The sequence below is a fragment of the Arvicanthis niloticus genome, chromosome 2 (assembly GCF_011762505.2).
Source record: "Arvicanthis niloticus isolate mArvNil1 chromosome 2, mArvNil1.pat.X, whole genome shotgun sequence".
NCBI classification, from domain to species: Eukaryota; Metazoa; Chordata; class Mammalia; order Rodentia; family Muridae; genus Arvicanthis; species Arvicanthis niloticus.
Window position 1 is genome coordinate 15,710,951 of NC_047659.1, and position 23,274 is coordinate 15,734,224.

The 23,274-nt window shown below is 35.4% G+C and overlaps 1 protein-coding gene across 3 annotated transcripts in view; it reads right to left on the bottom strand.

The window, feature by feature from the left end:
• Positions 1–23,274, bottom strand: part of Strbp (spermatid perinuclear RNA binding protein) — a 133,304-nt gene that overhangs the window by 81,021 nt on the left and 29,009 nt on the right. For all 3 annotated transcript variants that reach the window (XR_013108550.1, XM_076928659.1, XM_034494785.2), the window contains 2 exons: positions 5,787–5,956; positions 2,560–2,780 (listed from right to left, as the gene is read on the bottom strand). Coding sequence is in view for 2 of the 3 variants with exons in the window: in XM_076928659.1 (XP_076784774.1) it covers positions 2,560–2,780; positions 5,787–5,789 (224 nt within the window). In the remaining variant the exon portion in view is untranslated. The remainder of the gene's footprint in view (positions 1–2,559; positions 2,781–5,786; positions 5,957–23,274) is intronic.

Here is a 23,274-nt window from a genome sequence, read left to right on the forward strand (position 1 = left end):
CTGAGCCATTTCCAATTACTACCTCATTAATAAAGCTACTTTGTCTTTTAAGACAAAGTTTTTAGTGTAGCCCTGGCTATCCTGGAACTGAATGGGCTATGTAGACCAGGCTAGCCTTGAACTCAAGAAATCCACCTGCCTCTGCCTCCCTACTGCTGGGATTAAAGGCGTGTGCCACCATACTAGACTCATAAAGCTTTTTCTGATTACTAGAAACAGCAGCACTTTCTCTCTCCCTGCTCTGTACTTTAATTTACCTAGATGAAACTAAAGTACAGATACTAAGATAAAGTCTACCTCAATGCTAAAACACTTAACTAAAATGTTCAAGTACGCTCGTAGCATAAAAAGGGAGGAAGGGAACCTGAAGGCACAGAGACTACTTTTGCCAACACACACACACACACACACACACACACACACTCTCTCTCTCTCTCTCTCTCTCTCTCTCTCTCTCTCTCTCTCTCTCTCTACTTCCCTCCCTTCTCCCTTCCATCCCTTCCCTCAGTACTCTTCAAATTAAAATTCATTAATGACTCTGAGTTAACTGTCTTCATGAGCAAACGTGAAATGGTGATAATTTAATAAGTAAAATGTAAGCATAAAAGAGAAACAATAACAGACTACTTGATTTATTGAATTTAATACAAAAAAATTGGCACATAGCAAATGTAAGTAGCCATTATTAGCTCACTCATTAAAATTCTAAATTATAATTATGGTGTATTTGACCTTATCATCTACATGTAAATGATAGCATGATTGAGCAGGAAAACTAACTCCAAATTCAAAAATCTTGAACCTAAATAATGAATTTAAATATAAGAGTTACTGAAAAATAAGCAAACTAATATAATTACTTAAGACAGTAGTAATATTCCTAGTGATATAAAGTGTGAGACCTGTTGCCATTGACTTGACTTTGGAGTCAGTCTGTAAGAGAGCAGACAGTAGCTGAGCAAAAGTGCCTAGTCTCACATATTTACACTCTTTGGAGCACTTATGATAGACCAGGAGCCCAAACACATGTATCTATAGAACACAGATATAAACCTGAAAGACACTTTGGCCCCTGGTTTACAGAGAGTAAAAACAGATCCAGTCTGTACTCCTTGAGTTCAACCATGTAAAAAAAGTTATAGACAACCTGGGGAAAAAAAAATCAGATGATGCCAAAGGTACAAACTTCTAAGAAATATGTACTCAAAAATAATAATAAAGAGTAAGGAAGGGCATTTTGTATATATGTGTATATGTATAAAACTAAAATTAGTCAAAACTTTGAAAAAGCAACAAATATACTACAATTTTAATCTGGAAACCATTAATGACTTAATATATAATAAACTATAATATATACAGGGCGATCCAAGTATGCAGTAATACAACCACTGGAAAATATCATTATTATAGCATGAGCTCCAAATTAAACAACTACCATTTTAAACCATCAAATTTGAGAAAAACTGAGTACTTACAAGAACCTACAGTCAATTGCCATGCTCTTCAGCAAGACACTCACTGCTTATCTTGGAAATGAAGGAAAAGACTGTACTATCTTTCAGTATAGACCATCCATTCATTCATCAATCCACTCTTTCTGTTCCTTGTCTACTTAACACAGTAGTATGTAGACAGAACTGAAAGCTGGAAGGAAATTCTGGAGCCTCTATTTTCCATTTACATAAGTCATAGCTAATGTAATATTTTTAAACCTATACATACGGTACAACCAATCAAATAAACTTCATTTTCCAAAGTTGGTATATAGAATTACTCTAATCACAGTAATAAAAGTACTCAAGACAGTACCTCCAAACTGGCAAGACATAAAATCTCATGATCTGATTGCAGGCAGCACTGTGGTTTCATTTATATATAACTACTATTGCTACCTCACAATACTTCTCTTGTAACTGTTAGAAGCTCTGGCTTCCTTATTTCAACAAATAAACAAAATGTACGTTACTAATATGCAACACAGATGCTGTGTGTCCTGGAAATTTACAAGGTAAATACAGTTAATGCAGCTAGTACATTGTCCCATATTCTTCCTATACCACGATTTCAAAATGTCTAAAAGAAACAATATTTTTTGTTTTGTTTTGAGACAGGGTCTCTCTTGTCTGTCCTGAAGCTATGTAGAGGAGGCTCCCCTCGAACTCAGATCCACCTGCTTCTGCCTCCTGTTGGACTAAAAGCATGTGCTACCATGCCTAGCTAGAAGCAGTATTTTTATGACTTCCTTAAAATAAAAAAAACATTACTATTTACTTTAGAATTAAGAGGCTGAACAAACACAGCAAAAGACAGAACTCTCAAATATTAGTATACTACCAAAAGAGGTCCTAAAAGGATTGTCTTCTTTTTTTGATACTACTCATTACTCCTCCTTGCTTTCCTATAGAATTTAACTCAGAATAAAAAAACCATGAAGCATTTACTACCTTGGTTATATCACATATGATAAGGTTCAAAGAACAGCAAGCACATCGGCAACTCGATCCAGAGGATCCATAGCTTTTCTGGACAAAGCCTGACAAAAGCTTCAACACTCACTTGGAATAGTTTTCCACAGCTTCATCTTTCTTTACTTCTGTCTCCCCCTCAGGTTTTGTGCCTTTGTTTGTTTCATCCAGCCAATCTGAGACATGTTTAAGAGCACATTCAACAGTAGACACCATATTTTGTACAGCTTCAAGTTCCTCCGGAGAAGGATATATTGTTGAATGTTTCACCATAACATGGCGATCATCATTGGCAAAAGATCTAATAGATCTCTGTCAAAGAGAGGGAAAAAAAAAGAAAAGAAAAGAATGTCACCTCCTAAAGATAAGTGTGTTTTAAGTCAACAATAGCACCAACTGATAACCACTGTAAAGCAGTTAATGTTCAAACAATAAAAATAGGTTTGTGAATGGGAAGTCCTATTTTATTTAAGTGGCATATCCCAAAATGAGAGGTATTTGACATGGTAGGGTTCTTTTCAATCACACTGTAAACACTCTTTCACCTGAACTAGTGGCTTTCTGATTACCCTCCCCCTCAAAGGAAAAAAACAGACCACTATCCATACTACATAACACAGTAGCTTTAAGAGTCTATCTAGAAATAAATGATGGTGATTCACAATGTGACACCCAGCCAACTCTCACCTCCTAAAGTGCTAGAAATTCTCACACCTTTCAGTAAGACCATATATTATAGTAATAATCCAAGATACAAATTTATAATATTAACTATAAAACAATAGAGTAACATGTAGCATTTGCCATCCAAATGTAGCATTTGTCATCAAGTCTTGGTAGAAGCCTTTGAACAAGAAGCATTCCAAATTTCATAATAGAAAAAAATACAAATTCAAAAGCAATCAACTTACCCAGATAATTAATAAATGTATTGCATTCATATCAAAATAACTTAAAATTTTATTCAAATAGCTTCAGATAAACAACGTATTTAAGTATTAAAATAATTAGACCAGAACTATATAAAAACAGAAAAATGATCAAACAAACCTTAAAACTCAGAAACAGCAATGAAAAAGGAAATGAATCAAATTATATTAAAACAAAATTTTTACAAACATCTAAGCTTAAATCTAAAAAAGAACTACAGAAGAAAGGTTTTATGTCATATATGTATGACATTAAGTCAAAGGACTATACAAATTATAATTATAGTAAAGCTACATTATGCAAAAAGCAGGTAATTCACCAGAAAAATAACAAAAGTCACAATGTGGTTTTTCTATATTTCACAAAAACACTATTAGGGAAAAAAATCCCACATTAACATTTTTTCACGTGGCGCACGCCTTTGATCCCAGCACTTGGGAGGCAGAGGCAGGTGGATTTCTGAGTTTCTGAATTGGAGGCCAGCCTGGTCTACAGAGTGAGTTCCAGGACAGCCAGGGCTACACAGAGAAACCATGTCTCGAAAAACCAAAAAAATAAAAAATCACCACTATTGTGATCTAAGCTATTATAAAATTTCATTTCCATAAAAGCAAATTGACTTGGCAAAATTTTTACTATTTTAATTGAGTTTAGGTTAGATTTAGTTTTTCAAGACAGAAATTTTCTCTGTATAGCCTTGGCTGTCCTGGAACTTACTCTGTAGACCACTCTGGCTTTGAACTCAAGAGATCTGCCTACCTCTGCCTCCCAACTGCTGGGATTAAATGCATGAACCACCACCACACAGCTTGGCAAAATATTTTTGAAAGCAAATGAACATTTTAAAAAGCCAATATATTTGTTAAACAATACATTTCAAAATATACTAGTAATTGCAATTTTGTGCTTTTTCTCCTAATCTATAACATCTTCTAAATCTTTGAAAAAAAATTTAGAGTATCCTGGAGGACCAAAATATGAAAGGTGAAAAAAAACACATCAAATCTCAGCTAGGCACCAGACCAGTGAAATGGCTAAGCTGGTAAAGATGGTTGCAACCAAGTCTGACAACCTGAGTTTGATCTATGGGACCCACATAGTAGAAGGAAGAGACCCAACCTCTCTAAGTTGTCATCTGACCTTCATACATATGCCATGGCATACAATTTTGTGTGTGTGTGTGTGGTGGCGCACACCTTTAATTCCAGCACTTGGGAGGCAGAGGCAGGCAGATTTCTGAGTTCGAGGCCAGCCTGGTCTACAGAGTGAGTTCCAGGACAGCCAGGACTACACAGAGAAACCCTGTCTCAAAAATACAAAAAAAAAAAAAAAAAAAAAGAAAGAAAATGACCTTGGGCTAGGATAGGGAAGTAGGCTCAGATACTTTGGTCATTCTGATAAGCCTTTAGAAACAATGATCACGAGAGTGTTCACATAACTGGGTTTAATGCCTTGCTTTTTCTTTGACTATTTGTGTTTACTGTATTGCTTGTTCCTCGACTATTTGCATCTATTGTATTGCTAGGCCCTCAACCCAGAACTGACCTTATTATATGCATATAATCAAAATGTTATAAAAGCATAAAGAAAGAGGGGGTATAGGATAGGAGATTCTAGGGAGGCAAAATGGGGAAAGGGGATGACATCTGTACTGTAAGGAAATAAAATATCCAATAAAAAAAGAAAAAATATATATAATTAAAAATTTTGAAGACCAAAACACCAGAGATGATTAGCTCATCTACCACCATAAATTCAACGTCTAACCTCTCACAAAAAACAAGCCTTCCTTAATATTCACTTTAACACTCCTTAGAATATCCAACAAATAATTCTGTTATCCTAAAAGCATGTTAAAAGTACCTTTCAAGTCAAACATGTTGTAGAAACTCCTCTATCATTCATGTCACCAGAAAAAGCCCCATACAAATTATTTAATTTTCAAGAGAAAAAATTCCAAAATTCATGTAAAAGTCCAGGTAGAAGTTAATTAATTTTAAGTTCAAGATTACTGAACTCATGTTGGTTTGTTAATGCCAGTTGTATTATAAAATATTAACAAGCATTCCTTCTCTTTGTTACTCTCTAGTGAGTTATAGCATACATTAGCATAAGGCTCCAAAATGTGGTTTCTAGTCTTTAAAAAAAAAAGAGAGATTTGGTTTTTTATTAATTTTATGTGTATAGGTGCATTGCCAAGGAAACTGGAAGAGGGCACTGGATCTTTTGGAACTGGAGTTACAAGTGGTTGTGAACCACCATGTGATCCCCAGCTTCCTCTAATCTTTTCTTCAACAAAAGAGCCACCATATTTATCTAAGGTTTCTACTCTCACTGTTAACATAATCATTTATAACTAAAAAATGAAAAAAATCAGTCATCACTCACCATGGTTTCCTAGGGTATTTTAGCTTCTTTTTCCGATCCTTTTCTCTCTTTCTTGTCGTCTTCACTAGACACTGTTTTATGTGACAGAACCTCCTCATATGCCTGAATCCCCTGACTGCTCAATGTCAAATATAAGTGAAGATGTTTGAAAACTGTTCTCTGGAATGCACCTGCAAGAAAAAAGAAAAACAACTTTTCAACTTGTCTATAGTTAGTTTCAAATCTAAATATAGAGCCCATAAATATGATCCACATTAAATTAAGAAAAAAAAAGTTTACAGACAAAATCACTTTATCTCTTTTACTATTTATTTACTTATATTTACGTGTGTATTTGTGTCTCTCTGTTTGCCATGCTTATGTGGGTACTCAAGGAAGCCAGAAGATAACACTGGATCTCTTAGAGCTTGGGTTGTTATAAATTGTTCTAAGCTACATAGGTGATAGTAACTGAACATATTTCCTCTAGAAAAACAGTACTTGTTCTTAGCCACTAATTCATCTCTTGAGCTCCCCCAACCCAAATTTTTAAAGTAATTACATTATTGCAAACAAAATCTGACCTAGGTCCAAAAGTCAAAGTAATATGGACAGAAAAGCAACTCTCCTGGCAGTTACAGTGTGGAAACTAGATACCCTAGCCCTCCTTGACATAAACGTATTTACTTATAAAGAAAGACTTACCCAATCAAAACCATCTAAAAAGGCAATACTGCTACTAATGGTAACAATGCTTCTACTAACTTTAATCAGATTTACAATTAAAAATTGGTACTTTTTCTGACCTACATGAAAATCCAATGCATAAAGCTACTTAATATTAACAATACCACTGATTTACCATGATGCTTTTCCACTTAATTCTGTCATTAGACTGATAGCACATGTTGGCATAATGTTTATCCTTTGTTTTTAGAATTAAAATTAGGAATGCCTTTCTAACTCTGTCCCCTTAACTCCAAGAAAACCCTTAAACACATCCTTCACCTGTGTATCATTCATGTCCCAGACTTGAAAATTCACTAGATTTTTGCCTTACTTCATTACTCCTAGATATCCAGTCTCCATTTCCCCTCAATTTCCAGCCAGAAACCTAATAATCATTCTGCTACTGAGTGTACTTAAAGAGATTTTATTTTATTTTTTTAAGAAAAAATAAATTGTGAGGATGTGTGAACTACATCCTGGCTAAATAAACAAACAGGGGCTAGATCAAGACAGATCATGTATCAACAATGCAACTATCAGAATAGGAAACTAAATACATGAGATGCAAAAGAAATCATTTCCTCCTCATCTAAGCAGGCGTGCTTCAAATATGTAAACCCTCCCTCTCAGTACTACTGTCAGTAATGGGCTTTCTAATATTATTATAGTTGCTCTCTCAAAGAAATTCGTTATTGGACTTTTAGAATTAAGACATTTAATTCCACTTAATATTTACATGAAAAACATAGAACTAGAGCTGACCACAAATGACACTCTGCTATGCCCTACATAACTGGTTTTCAAAAGAAAATTTTGACAGAAAGACAGACACACACACAAGACATAGACACAAAAACAAACACACACACACACACACACACAAACAGGTTCAAATAAAGTGTGACTATTGCACATATCATATAACAAAGAGAATGCACAAGCACTACTAAAACAATTTCTGGAAAAGAGGTATCTTAAAAATGTTCTTTTCACTAAAACTATAAGATTCATGTAAAAATCCATATAATGTTCAACAACCACCCATTTTCAATACTATTTTACTCTAAAGAAATCAACCATTCAATATATAGCTGTGAATCCAGTAGCTTAAAAAAAAAAAAAAAAAAAAAAAAACTGCTTTCTGTTCAGTAAAAATTGAAAGTCCACAGGCTAGACACATAGCTCAGCCAGAAAAGGCTAGACTCACAACCAAAAAGATATCAAGAACTGAAAGTGCATAAACTTTACTCTGTAACAGGGTGAAGCCATTAAACCAACAACATTAGGAAAGACGACTGAAAGCAAACAAATCAAGAACACCACCACAAGGAAACTTCTGATGTTTCAAAGGAATCCTGACCATTGACTTGCCAGTTAATCTGCACAAAGAGCAACTCCTTTGCGCACACAAGAGCCTCTGAGAACTTCACAGTATGACATATAACTCATAATAAAAGCAGTGTCTGTAAGATCATATGGGGTGGGGACATAAAATGAACTTCTAAATCTCACTCAACTTCATAGTTTACAAATGAAATAAAATAAAAAATTTACTAACCAGGTACAAGGCACCATCTAACAGACATGTCCACATGGGTAACATACAGCCAATGATAGGTACAATGGTAGCCCAACACATAGCCACAAACCTTCTTAAAACATTAAAATTTTGTGAATTATTTTCATGACTCAACTGTATGGTTTAATTTTCAAGTATGAACCCTGTAAATGACAACATCATGTCACAGCGTCAAAAGATTAGTGGCATTTGATAGAATTTAAGTCATAGCCCACTTTATAAATAAGATTTTAAGGAGAAATGGCATTAGGAGAGACAAGATAGCTTAGCAGAGAAGGGCACTGGCTGCCCTTCTAAAGGATCTGGGTTCAATTCCCAGCACCCATATAGCAGCTCACAACTATCTACAACTCTTACTTCCAGGGGATCCAATATATTCTTCTGGCCTCCATCAGCACCATACATGATCATGATGCACAGATATACACCCAGGCAAAACACTCATACACATAAATATTTTTTATACATTTTAAGTATTTAGTACACTCTAAGGCAGGGGAAAAAAATCATGCAACTAACATTCCTTAGAATTTCTCTTTAAAAAAAAAAATAATTTAGTGATTAAAACTCTGGCTTTGAGATTAAAATACTGCGCACCAGTGAAGTAGTGCACTCCAATAAACTAGCACTGAAGAGACTGATGGAGGAGGCTCACAATTTTAAGTGTGTGTGTCTTGCTGTGTGTATAGGCACACATGTATGTGTCCACATGCATGTGGAAGCCAGGGGACAAATGTCCTTCTTGACATACTGTCCACATTTGGTTTTGGGTGTTTTGTTTTTAATCTGGAACTCACTGATTAAGTTAGGCTGGCTAGCCATTTGAGGTCAATCTCCAGGATCCAAAGAATGAAAGGAGAGAACCAATTCCCACAAGCTACACATATATAAACACACCACACACACACACATGTGGAAGAAACAAATAAATAAATGTTAAGTTGGTGTGGTGGAAAATGTCTTTAATCCCAGCATTGAGGAGACTGAAGATAGCCTGGTCTATAAAGTGAGTTCAAGGACAGCCAGGACTACACAGAGAAACCCTGTCTCACTGATATAATTAAAAAGATCAACTTATCATCGATGCTTATTATTGACTAATTTTTACTTGGTATGTTTGGCAGAAAATACAAAAATGAATCAACTCAGAACACTAAGTAAAATAAGACCAAATACATACAAATGTATTATTATCAAATCTCCCAAAAAAGTAAATATTCTAGACACAGAGACTTTAAGTTTCTGTATGATATTAACATAACAAAGTAGAATCTTAGTAATTTTCCTCCTTAAAGGCATAAGTAAGAATAGTCACTTTCTTTAAAACTCTATATAAATTATAGGCCAATACACAACATGAAAATCCTTATTGAAGGGGTTCTAGGTAGCAAACATGGTGCTAGCAGGCCTTGCCCTTCCCCCATTCTCTCTGCGTTGCTAAACAGATTACATTCCTAAATCTAGTGCACCTAGGTCTATTCCTCTATTTAGCCACTCCTTCCTCAGTCCTGAGGCTATCAAGGTCCAGCTATCAAAGTATTTTAGTCCAGTCCCCTTTTGGCTCACCTAATTAACATGCCCAACCAAAACAAACCAGCTCATCCTAACACAGAGTTTCCTTTTTTCTCTTTATAAGCTGCCATTTGCCTATGGACCATGTCTGTCACCTCTCTATCCAGAGATAGCCCTTCACATTCCTTAGAGCAAATATAAAAATATCCCTTATCCCCCTTCTTTCTCCCTTGTATCCTAGTTCCTATCTTCATCTCTCTGGTGCAAAATAAAATGAAATGAAATCTCACTTGTGTTGAGAACTTGGTCTTGGTGTATCCTGTGCCAACTCTGGTCCTTTCACTTACTTATTTTTAAAAATCCGGCTATCATCTCCACCAAAAAACAGACAAAACAAAACTTTTCCTATAATGATGTGAAGTCTTAATTCCATCATATGGCTTGAACACTTCCAACACTGGACAGAAGCCAAAAGGTCCTTTCTGAATTAACAATATGAACAATGTACAGCAACGGCTGCAATACTAGCCTAAAATACACCATACAAGCCATCTTAGTTGAACCAATGAGCAAAATAAGTAAGATCTTCGCGTCACAGAAGGGGTCAAGAAAGACATCCCTTCCCTAAAATAGTCTCTAGCCTTTTCCAATACTTGGCACACCTTTCTACATTTGACTGAACAGCTTTGGGCAGGTGACATTATTTATTTTAGGGAAGCATCAACATGTCAATAAATTTCAACAAATATTTATGGATCATCTATAATAACACAAGCACTCTCCTAAGAATTTAGAAACATGTCAAAAAAGACAAAATAAACAAACTAGCTGTTGCCCATGTACCAAGTTCAAAGGGGAGAAAACTGAAAGTGACAAATATAAAAATAATTAAAGAAGAATGTTAGAAAGTGTAGGCACTCAGAAAAGATTGAGCATTCTGAAACACAAAACACAACCATCAGGCTGCTCTTTGGGAGTCCTATATACAATCAAATAAAATAGTTTTGTCATAAACAGGAATTCAGTCTTCTATACTACTCAATCCCAACACTTCAGTCTATGCTTTGAAAACCTCAGGTACCTCTTCAAAACTACAATGACTTTTCATTACCTAAGGAACTGGCAACCACTCAGTAATAATGGTATCTAACCAAGGTCTTTTATAATAGAATGCTAACAAAATTCTCTGCCACTTTGAATACTGCTGTAGTTCCAGCCAATAGGGAACAGATAAATTCAGATTTATATCAAATGTGCCTCTCCATAATTTGAGTTATTCCTGACAATATAAGGTATTTCTTCCAAATACCTTTTAAATTCTTTTATGACACTTCTATTGCTGGATTTTAACTAAAATTGCTTACACTTCTATCTTCATAATACCTAGGTACATCTTACACTCAGGGAACTCCTAAGATCCTAGTTACCTACCTTAGAGAATGCTATTAACTGCAGTATTCAGAGGATTCATTTGAAGGACAGCATCTTCTCATGTAGGTGGTGAGCAATTACCCCTGGTGCCTTCAGTAAACTTTTGACCCTCTCTCCATCAATACAAATCATATTGTTTGACTTAGACAAGTTCTCTGAAACCTTTTCTCACTGCCCCAGGATAATAGTTAGTGATTCACTGATACATATTCAGCTCTATTCTTGCCACAAATCTTGGAATTTTAAAAACACAAAGATGACCCTACTACAAGTCTGGCCTGTTATTTTATAATCCTGTCCTCATTTTCTTTCTACTCCTCACCAGACCAGGACTAACATAGCTACCATTTTTCATAGTTCTTCTCCCTTTTCATACCCTCACTCCTAACCTTTACCTAATTCAATTTTTATAATCATCATTTGCAATTCACATCAGTAATTCCTTTCCTCACCTGACAAAATAGCAGCCCTGTTTAAATCCAAGCCTCTTAGCTATACCATCAGTAGCCTTAGGTAGCTAAAAATGGAAGGAATAAAGAATCTCATCAGCAAGCTAGTAAGAAATGTATATGCCACCACTGTCTGGCTACTAATGAGTCTTTTTTTAACAATCAGTTTTAACCTTCAAAGATTCAACAAGAAAGATTTCCCTCAAACAGAGGTGGTGCTATACCCCTAGGGGTATTTAAAAAGCTAAATCTGTGGCTGGAGAAATGGTTCCAAGCACTGGCTCTTCTTAAAGAAAGACTGAGGAATTCAGGTCCCAGTACCCACATCAGGCAGTTTACCCTCCACCAGTAACTCCAGCTCCAGAGAATTCCATGTCCTCTTCTGGCTTCCATGGGTACACACACAGAGGGGGGTGGGGAAAGAGGAGGGTGGGGGGGGGGGGAGGGGAATGAATAATTTTGGACACATTTGGGATATTTATTACATATCCAAGTAAGCAGGCTGGATATGGACACAGATTTAAGAGAAGTCTAAATTAGTAAATAGTAAATATGGGAGTTTTCAGTGCAACCAGAAGGTTCCACAAAAATGGGTGTACTAATGAGTTGGGTTTTTAAATAAATAAATAAATAAATAAATAAATCACAAAGTTTCCTATCATACTATCCTGATATGAGGAAAAACAAGATCCTTAGTGGTTACCAGCAACCTGGGGCTCTAAGATATGCTCCAGTGTTCAAGGACTGTCCCAGCTAATTGGCAAACAAGAATCTTACTCTAAAAAAAGCTAAATGTTCAACTTTTTCACTTGTTATTTTTATTACATTTTTATTTTGTGTAAAGGGGGGAAGGAAAGTGTGCATATGCCACAGCACACATGGGAAAGCCAGAGCTGAGTCTCTCCTTCTACTGTACGGGGCTTGGATAGCTGAACTTTCTCACTCTTAATGATCTCTTCGTATCCTCTCATGGACGTGGAAATCTTTTCCTACCTCACATTCAACAAGTCACCCTGCTTCCTATTTCATTCCACATGCCCCGAAGCAATGCATTTTTAATCAAATTTTTTCCCTTTCTTCCTAGTATTATGAATGAACTGCCTCCACTTCTAATACAATCCTCTGAACTTCAACCCTACTAGTTCCCATCCTTGTGTGTCTACAAAATGAGCCTAACATTCCTGTCATCTGCATCATTTCCTCAATTCTACTGGACCACCTTCTATCAGCAAACCCATATCATAATGGCACCCATCTTTACAAAGAAAATGTCACAAATCTTGACCTCTTGCATGGCTATAGCTACAAACCAATTTCTCTCTTCCCCTTTTAAGTGCCCAATTTTTTGAGCTTATACTTTTGATTAACTTATTCCTCCTTTCATGTTCCTCTAAAATCCACCCCAATCAACTTGTAGCCACAGTACTTCTACAAACAGGTCTGGTCATGATCCCCCTAAAATTGGCATAATGTTCAGTGCTGTAAATGATGTAATTCTCTTAGTTGACATTTCAGCAACAGGTGACAGAATAGGCTGTTCCTTACTTGTCTCATGTTTCATCCCTTAGCATCATCCTTTCATCCAACCATGCTCTCCCAACTTTATAAATTATTCTGTCTTTAAAACCTCTGAGTCGCCGAGCAGTGGTGGCGCACGCCTTTAATTCCAGCACTTGGGAGGCAGAGGCAGGCGGCTTTCTGAGTTCGAGGCCAGCCTGGTCTACAGAGTGAGTTCCAGGACAGCCAGGGCTACACAGAGAAACCCTGTCTCGAAAAACAAAACAAAACAAAACAAAAACAAAAACAAAAAAAAACTCTGAGTCAGTGGTTCTCAACCTTCCTAATGCTTCTACCCTCTAATATGGTTCTTTATGTTGTGGTGACCCCAACCATAAAATTATTTTGTTGCTACTTTGTAAGAGTAATTTTGATACTGTTATTAATCATAAATATTTGATATGCAGGATATCTGATATGCTTCCCACAAAGGAGTTATGACCCACAGGTGTCTCAGAACATAGCAGCTACACTCCTGTAAATGGCATTTGTACACTAAAGACTCCAAAATTCCTATCAACCCAAGTTTCACACTCCAAGACAAGAAATAAACAGAAAAGCCTAGTTGGCTAGTAACACCTTAGTGTCCCAATCAACTCTACAAACACAACAGAGTCCATTTCTCCAATCCTAGGTCTCTCATTCTCCTTCCCATCGTCTTCTTTCTCTTCCCCCTCTTCTTCCTTTTCCTTCTCTTCCTCTTCCTCCTTTCTTTCTACTCCCATTTCTTGGTGACAGCTACTCAACAACTTCATCCCTCTAACTACTCAAGACAAAAAAAAAAAAAGAATCATCCCTAACTCCTCTCTCCCTTCTACATCCCACAACTGATCCATCAACAAAAATCCTTTCATCTTTACCTTTGGCTGTCGAAAATCTGAGCAATCCCATCTTCCACCACCAAATCCCCCATCTGAACTATACTATTGGTTCCAACTTGTCTTAAGTCCCCACATAATATTTGTTCTGAGCACAGAGTTGCTTTCTTTTAAAATCTCAAATTAGATTATGGCATGTCTCTGCTTAAAACTTTCTAGTAGCTGCTTCCTATGTCAAAGTAAACACTTATTAATAATTAAGGCTATCAATCTCCAATAGTCTGACTCCCCACCATTTTTGCCTCCTCTGCCACTATCCTCACTTGCTGTGTTACATCCACACTGGAATCTCTACTTATGGTCCCTACCCTCAGACCTCTATCTATCTTTGCTAGTAGTTTACCCTTCATAACCATGTAATTCCATCTCCCTCTGTCTCAGGAATTTGCTCAAATGCACATTATCATAAATCCAATTCCTTAAAAGTCTACAGACAATAGAATCACCCTTCAACATACATCCACTGTATCAGTCTCAAACAGATATATGATTGGTACATGAAAGCTTTATTATTTACTTGTTTTCTACTACTATAACAGTTTCTGGCACAAAGGAAAAATTAGAATTTCTCAAAGTATTTTCTTATACAACACTGTATTTAATGCCCACAAAAGTACTGAAAAGTAATGGGAAAAAAGAATAAATAGCATTAATGTACTTTATAATATAAAAGCACAGATACACAAACTTGTTCAATGGCCTTTCTATAACCACAATGAGGTACTGGCAGAGCCATCCCTGCAACCTATGTCTCTAGAATCCTGAGTTCATAACAAATGTTTCCAGGAGTATATGAAAGAGTAAGTGTGCACTTAATTTTGCACAATAATCTGTAAAAGCTCAACTTGACATCTTTTCCTTTAAACAATGTCCAAGCATAAAACAGGAAATGAACTGTGTAAGCCACAGTATCTGTTTATTCTGTTTATTCTCACTAAAAAGTTGCGATATAGGTCATAAGATTGTTTTTAGAATTTACAAATCCTGTGAAAATTCTGACCAAAAGAAAAAGGGGAGTATGTGTCAACAAACAGTTCAGTGCTACAGTCAGTCCCCTGCACCTACGCATCACACTTATCCCAGAAGAATAAACCAACACCTTAGTAAACAAGCCAACAGTATTAATTCTCAAAAAAATCTGCTAGTATTCTGAAGATAAAATAAACACAAATATTTCTCTTAATTAGGCAGCTTTGCAAAAATGACTCAAGAACCTGCAAATCTAGCTCTCAACACCCAACAGGGCTAAATTAGCAATTTAAAAGAAAAAATTGTTTTGTTTGCACCTTGACAAAATAAAAAAGGTTTCATTTATACAAAAGTGCTGGATATTTAAAAATACTATTAGACCATTCAATAATTTAACTTAACTTCCAGCTCTGGCCAAAACTCACTACCCTTTCACTGCTCACCAAATTAAAAGCCGTATATCTGGATCAGAAAAGACAGAGACCTTTTCAGAACAACTCGGTATCTCCAGCTCATATTTCAGTATTATAACTCAGCCTTTCCCCAAGCTCCTTTTAAAATGAATTGTGGCATAAATCACAAGATTAGCACTACTAGCAATCTGTAAAAAGCCACAAGAGAAAAAAAAGTTGAATCAGATATTATAAGCAAAAAAAATATATATATATATTGACAGGCTATATAATAAATGTAAAAGCAACAGATTTGTAGTCAGATTTCATTCTAGCTACAGCTGAAGAATGAGCTAGTAGTTCCAAACAAAACCCAACTTCTTGGAGTCTCAATTCCTTCATTCATAAAAATTACAGAGTGAGATAGTTCAATGGCTCAGTAGGTAAAAGTGTTTGCAGACAGCCTGACAACACATCTCTGGAACCCACAAAATGGAAGGAGAGGAACAACTCCAAAAGCTATCTTCTGACCTCCACAGACATGACCTAATACATGTGTGTACACACGTATACATATATGATAAATAAATGTAATTTTTTAAGTTAGATGAAACTAAAATCATTTTTAGATAGGTTGTTTATGAGAGAGAAATGACAACTCTCTCCAAGTATATCTAATATGAACAGACTAAACTTTTTTTTTTTTTTTTTTTTTTTGGTTTTTTGAGACAGGATTTCTCTATGTAGTCCTGGCCGTACTGGAACTTACTCTGTAGACCTGTAGACCAGGCTGGCCTTAAACTCAGAAATCCGCCTGCCTCTGCCTCCCAAGTACTGGGATTAAAGGTGTGTGCCACCACTGCCCGGCTAAACTTATTCTTTAAAAGTAAATTAATTTGCAATATAATTATATTTTAAACATTGTACAAAAAAAAAAAAACTAAGAAACTACCAAAAACACCTTAAACATTTAAGAATCTGAACATTTTTAAATTATTTCTAGAAAGGAAAAATGAAAAGTAAATTAATTTGCAATATAATTATATTTTAAACATTGTACAAAAAAAAAAACTAAGAAACTACCAAAAACACCTTAAACATTTAAGAATCTGAACATTTTTAAATTATTTCTAGAAAGGAAAAATGAAATTGCATATGTTTCTTTGGAAGGAGTGTTCATACGTTTTAAACATACATACCAAAGTATTTTACATATGAAATTTTATCAAAATTTGAGTTTTCTTTGAAATTTTTCCTTAGAATAAATAAGTGAGCAATGAGGTAAAATATTCCCAAGACATACTGGCTCTAAATTGGTAAGTTTTAAAATTTGATGATGGAGAGGTTCCTTATACTTGTGGTTCTCTCTCTAAGTTCATGTGTACATGAATATTCCATCCAAAAGTTTCCAGCAAAAAGTACAGCTCAGTTAAACAGCTTGCCCATTCCAAAGACTCGCTGGCACCATAAAGGTAAGTAGAGTGAAAAAGACCCATAGGGAAGAAGGGATGAAGGGAGAAAAGGAGACAAAAAGGAAGAAGGGGAGAGAGAAAGGAAGACAAAGCAAGGAGGAGGAAAGGAGATCTTTGTGTTCAAAACTGAGATGAGTTATTTTGGCCTGGAAAGGCAGATGACACATATCAAAAGGATATAGAATCAAGGCAGCAAATGATGATAATGGTGACAGAACAAATTTGCTTTGCATCAGTATCTGTCTGTCTTAAAAATAATGATGAAGGTTCATTGGACATATATTCTATATTAAATGGTGGTGCAGTTTTTGACAGTACTTCTAAGTCTAAGTGCCAGTTCAGAAGCTGTCTGGATTTATACGAAGAGAACCTGACCAGTTGAAGGAATTGCAAAGGAGGCAACATATAATGATCACAACACACAGAAAATGTCAGCTACAAATGAAGGCGCTAAAAAAAAAGTTTACAAAGTTGGACTTAAAATTAAAAAGTCTCTTAAGAACATTTCAGCACCTATTAAAAGTTGCCCAAGCATGAATAAACCCTACGGATAAAGAAATAATCTTCAACCAAGTGCTTCTTATCTGCTAAGCAAATGTTCTACCACTACACTGTGTCACCTGTCCCTGTCACATGTTCATACTGGTTTTGCCAATATATAGTACCCTAATTTTTAAAACTGTCATGAGAATAGACTATGAAATATCAAGTATCAATACTGAAAAAAATGCCAAGCAGTAGTGGAGCACGACTTTAATCCCAGCACTGGGGAGGCAAAAGCAGGCAGATCTCTAAGTTCAAATCGAACCTGGTGAAAAGTGAGTTCCAGGACAGCCAGGGCTATACAAAGAAATACTGTATTGAAAAAGGAAAAAGTGAAAATAATCTGTTTTAAGAAAATACTCATATTTTAATCTTATTTAAGAAAATACTCATATTTTAATCATATACACATAATTGAATAAGATCAAGTGAAGACTGAGAAAGCATCAGAAATAAAAGCATTATATTTCAAGAGTCACTACCATATACAAAAATATGCTTGCCAGTCTAAAATATAAAGATGAAAAACAAATGTGAAAACATAATCATATTTAATATTCTTTTAAGTTTCCAATTAAAATACCAGTAATCAGACCACAAATGACCTAAAGCAGTGGTTCTCAACCTATGAGTCGCTTTCCCTAAAGACATCTGATTAAGGCTTAACTCTCCAAATAGTAAAATAAATATGTATATAGTGCCTGTTATTTTCCATTGTCCTTTACTGACATCATCTAAAGACACTGGCATTTTAGTACTGCAAATTTATACCAGCTTCTCTGATATATGTTTGGATTTCAACTTCATAAAAATTAATGAACCTTTTTCAGGCATTAGTGGCAGACACCTTTAATCCTAGAACTCAAGAGGCAAAGGCAAAAGAAACTCTGTGAGTTCCAGGACAGCCAAAGCTACACATAAAAACCCTGTCTCAAAAAATAAATAAATAAACCTTCATTTAAATGTACTTCTTGCTTATCAGTCCTGATGCTTTATACTATTTGCCCTGAAATAAAATTTTAATAGGAGGCAATCTTTATTTTTCAGACTTATGACAAAACTTTGATTAGCATACCAGTGTGCTAACAAAATATGTAATATACATAAAAAATATATATTAATATATATACACACATAAAACTAAAAGGAAGAAGAGGAGAGAAGAGGAAGAAGAGGAGAGGAGACAAGAGGAGACAAGACTAGACTATCCACAACAGCCAAGTATGGTGGAACATAACTACCTATAATCCAAAAATGTGTGAGGCTAAGACAAATCAGGTTACATACGTCACGTGTAGTTTAAACAGTTCCTTTAGATAACATTTCTAAATTCAACAACTAAAATAATTGCTATATTTTTCCTATGTCAACTTTAAAGCCTCCTTCCATGATATGATACACTGCTTCATCAAGATTCAATAGTAACTTCTTCCCTCTGTTTTTACTAAGGATTCTTAACATGGAATGTTTTCTTCATTATTATCTACAAAATGAACTAAAATATTTAACTAAAATATGAACTACAAATGATATATAATATGCAATTTTAAAATGCCAATGTAATATGGAAAGATGGCTCAGAGGTTAAGAGTACTGGCTGCTATTGCAAAAGACCTGGATCCAATTCCTAGCACCTACATGGCAGCTCACAACTGTCTGTAACTCCAGTTCTAGGGAATATGACACTGTCACACAGACATATGGGCAGGCAAAACAGCGATGCACATAAAATAATAATTTAAAAAAAGAAAAAATATGTCAATGTGGTATGGAAAGACTCTAAATAAATCACATTATTATTTACAGTTAATATACCTTCATGGTATTATACTTCCAATTAGGTACAAAGATATGAAAATAAAATTTTGTTAAAAATATGTATCCTATATACATTTTGCTAGTGACTAGAATTGTGATTTTCCATGTTGTAGGCACTGGAATAAATATTAAAGAGCATTTAATTACAATAATAGAACTATTTGTTTACTATGTACTTGGCATTATTGTAAACACAGTGCACACATTAATCTTCACAAAATTAATGAGAACTTTTAATTATAGTTCACAGACCCAAACTCGGAGATTTTTATAAGGATACTGGGATTTAGAGAGATGGCCCAGTGGTTTTAAGAGTACTAGTTACTGATCTTCAGAGGACCTAAATTCAGTTCCCATAATCCTATCAGGCAGTTCACAATTACCTGTAATTCCAGCTCCAGAGATCTGGTGCCCTCTTCTGGTTCCATAGGCACCAGTTTACTAACACCCCCCCCCAAAAAATTTATATTTTATATATATATATTTATTTATTTATTTATATACACACACATACACAGAGAGAGAGAGGAGGAGGAGGAGGAGGAGGAGGAGGAGGAGGAGGAGGAGGGGGAGAAGGAGGGAACAGGAAGAGGAAGAAGAGGAGATAAGACTAGATAGACTAAATTATCCACAACAGACAAGTATGGTAGAACATAACCACCTATAATCCCAAAATGTGTGAGGCTGAGACAAGGTTACTAGTTCTTAACTAGTCAAAAATCCCAGATAAGTTTTTTTTTTTTTTTAAAGTAATTACCCACAATATAAGTAAGAAAGTGGCAAAGTCATAATTTGGAGAGGTAGCTCAGTGGTTAAGAACACTGGCTGCTCTTCCAGAGGTCCTGAGTTCAATTCCCAGCAACCACATGGTGGCTCACAACCATCTGTAATGGGATCCGATGACTTCTTCTGAAGTATCTGAATGCAGTTACAGTGTATTCACATAAAATAAATATTTAAAAAAAAAAAAAGGAAGGAAGGAAGGAAGGAAGGGAGGGAGGGAGGGAGGGAGGAAGGAAGGAGAGAAAGAAAGAAAGAAAGAAAGAAAGAAAGAAAGAAAGAAAGAAAGAAAGTAAGTAAGTTAGTTCTGTTGGAGAGTTCAACATTTAAGAGCGCCTCCTACTCTTGCAAAGGACCCAAGTTCAGTTCCCAGTACCCATGTTGGGCAGCTCACAAATCCTTATAATTTCAACTCCAGGGAATCCACTGCCCTCTTCTGGCCTGCATGAGCACCCATCCACATGCCACTTTGTTCACAAATACACTTAAACAGAGATTCACATTTTTAAAAAAACTTTTTGAAAATGTTTAGATTTTTACTTTTAATTTTGTGTGTGTAGGTAGAAATGTATATGCATTTGAATGCAGGCACCTGCAAAGGCCAGAGACATCAGAGCCCTCTGGATCTGGAGTTACAGGTTGTTAGCCATCTAGCATGAGTGCTAAGAAACAAACTCAGGTCCTCAACAAGAATAACACTCACTCTTAACAGCTCATCTCACTCTAAATAAGTCATCTCTGCAGCCCCCTAAATAAACCTATTTTTAAAATGTTTTGTTAAGCTGAGTGGTGGTGGGAGGCAGAGGCAGGCAGATCTTGAGGCCGGCATGGTCTACAGAACAAGTGTCAGAACAGCCAGGAAGACACAGAGAATCCATGTCAAAAAAAAAATTCATATATATATATATATATATATATATATATATGTGTGTGTGTGTGTGTGTGTGTGTGTGTGTGTGTATATATATATACACATATATATATATATGATCTATATATCTATACCAGTCTCTAACCTTCTAAATAGACACTGTTATCGCTCCACTTCCAAACAACTCTTGAAGAACTCCCATTCCATTAATCATAGAGATCCAAAGTTCTTCCTAACAAACCACTTCTGCAGACAATATTATTTTCAGTACAGTATTTATAAACCAATACCAAAGTAACCAATCTTGCTGCCAATCTCTCAACTCTTATCACTCAGTCCTCTAAATACTTCTTCATGTCATCTACTTCTGACTAAAACAACTTCTAAATTTTAATTTCAAACTTGAAGGTTCAAAGCAAATCCTATTACCTTCACAAAGTCTCTAGTTAAAACTCCAAATATGAAAATCTTTGCTGTGCGGTGGTGGCGCATGCCTTTAATCCCAGCACTTCGGAGGCAGAGGCAGGCAGATTTCTGAGTTCGAGGCCAGGTTGGTCTACAGAGTGAGTTCCAGGACAGCCAGAACTACACAGAGAAACCCTGTCTCGAAAAACAAAAAAAAAAAAAAAAAAAAAAAAAACTTTGCAAAATCTTTAGAATCTACAACTATTTTAGCTATTAATGATATCCTTCCTTATATTCAAAAAACATGCTTTTCTCCAAACTATAAATTGAGAACCATAAGTAAATGTCAGCATAAAAAATATAGAATCCAACTCAGTACATAAATATAACATTAATAAATATCAGTAATGTGTACATGGACAGAAAAGTATGTGGGTAGAAAATGTGTGATATAGACCTAGATTTGAATCTACTATCTTCTAGCTATTTGACAGTAGCAAGTAATACTGAGTTTCAATCCTTATTTACAGAAAAATTAAATGTATGTGTCATGAGATTATTAAAAAATGTTTTCTAAAAATTGCCTTCAACTATGAGATCGATTGACAGCTCTTAATAGTGAAGCCAGAAAACAGAAGAATGGTATTTTCAATGCACTTAACATGAATATAGGGGTTGGAGAGATAGCTCAAGAATTAAGAATACTTGCTGATACTGCAGAGGACATGGGTTCAGTTTCCAGCACCAACATCAACAGTTCACAACTGTCTATAAACCCAATTTCAGAGGACCTAACTTTTGGCCTCCATAGGCACTTGCATATATATGGTCCATATTCAAATAAGCAGATAAATATACATATACACAAAGTTATTACATGTCTTTAATCCCAGCACTGGGGAGGCAGAGGCAGGCAGATTTCTGAGTTCAAAGACAGACTAGTCTACATAGCAAGTTCCAGGACAGCCAGGGTTACACAGAAAAAAAAAAAAACCCTGTCTCAAAAAAATATTTTAATTTTTTTATATGTATATGTACATTTGCCTGCTTATTTGTATATGGACCATATGTATGCAAATATACACACACATATAAATATACATACATACATACATATACATACATACACACACACATGAAGAAAAGGAAGGCAACTAGGTGTGGTAGCTTGCTTGAATCAGGACAGGAGAATCAGAAGGGCCAGATCAACCTCAACTAACTACATATTTAGTTCAGGCCAGCCTGGGTTACATGAGACTTTCTCAAAAAAATCAAAGAGAGAGAGAAAGAAAGAGAGACAGAGACAGACAGAGAGAGAGAGAGAGAGAGAGAGACAGAGACAGAGACAGAGACAGAGACAGAGACAGAGACAGAGACAAAAGGAGAAAAAGAAAAAAGAACAGGTGGCCTTAGGAATCAGACCAAAAAAAATAAAAACAAAAAATAAATAAATAAAAATAATAAAATAAAAAAAGGAATTCAGACCAAAAACAAAAGGAGCTAAGAACTATGTTTCTGAATAAATTCAAATATTAGGTTTTAATATTACGGCATGTCTAATATTTAAACTTTTTATGTTAAATATTGAACAGATAATTATACAACTAAAATAGGCTATAAGAAGAGAGCAATTACTATAAAATAATCTATAATACGGGCTGGTGAGACAGCTCAGTGGTTAAGAGCACTGGTTGCTCTTCCAGAGGTCATGAGTTCAATTCTAAGCAACCACATGGTGGCTCACAACCATCTATAGGGGGATATGATGCCCTCTTCAGGCAGGTGATATATATGCAGCAAAGCACTCCTACATTAAATAAATAAAGTTTTTTTTTTTTAAGATGGCACTATAGAGTTATTTTAAAAAAAAATAATCTATATGCTGTCCAAATTTTAAATGGCATATCAACTAATATTCTAATAAAGTCAAAAATGTAAAACTGTATTTTTCAGAAAAACCTTAAAAACTTCAAAGAAAGGAGAAACCACATTCCCTGACCCACCCACTCACCCACTCCCATGGGTGGGTGTTGTAGGGTGGGGAAGGTGTTACAATGTCTATCCTCTTACTAGAAAATTGTAACTTTTAAAGTCCAAAAGGTCAAAATTTAGTGGGATTAAGTG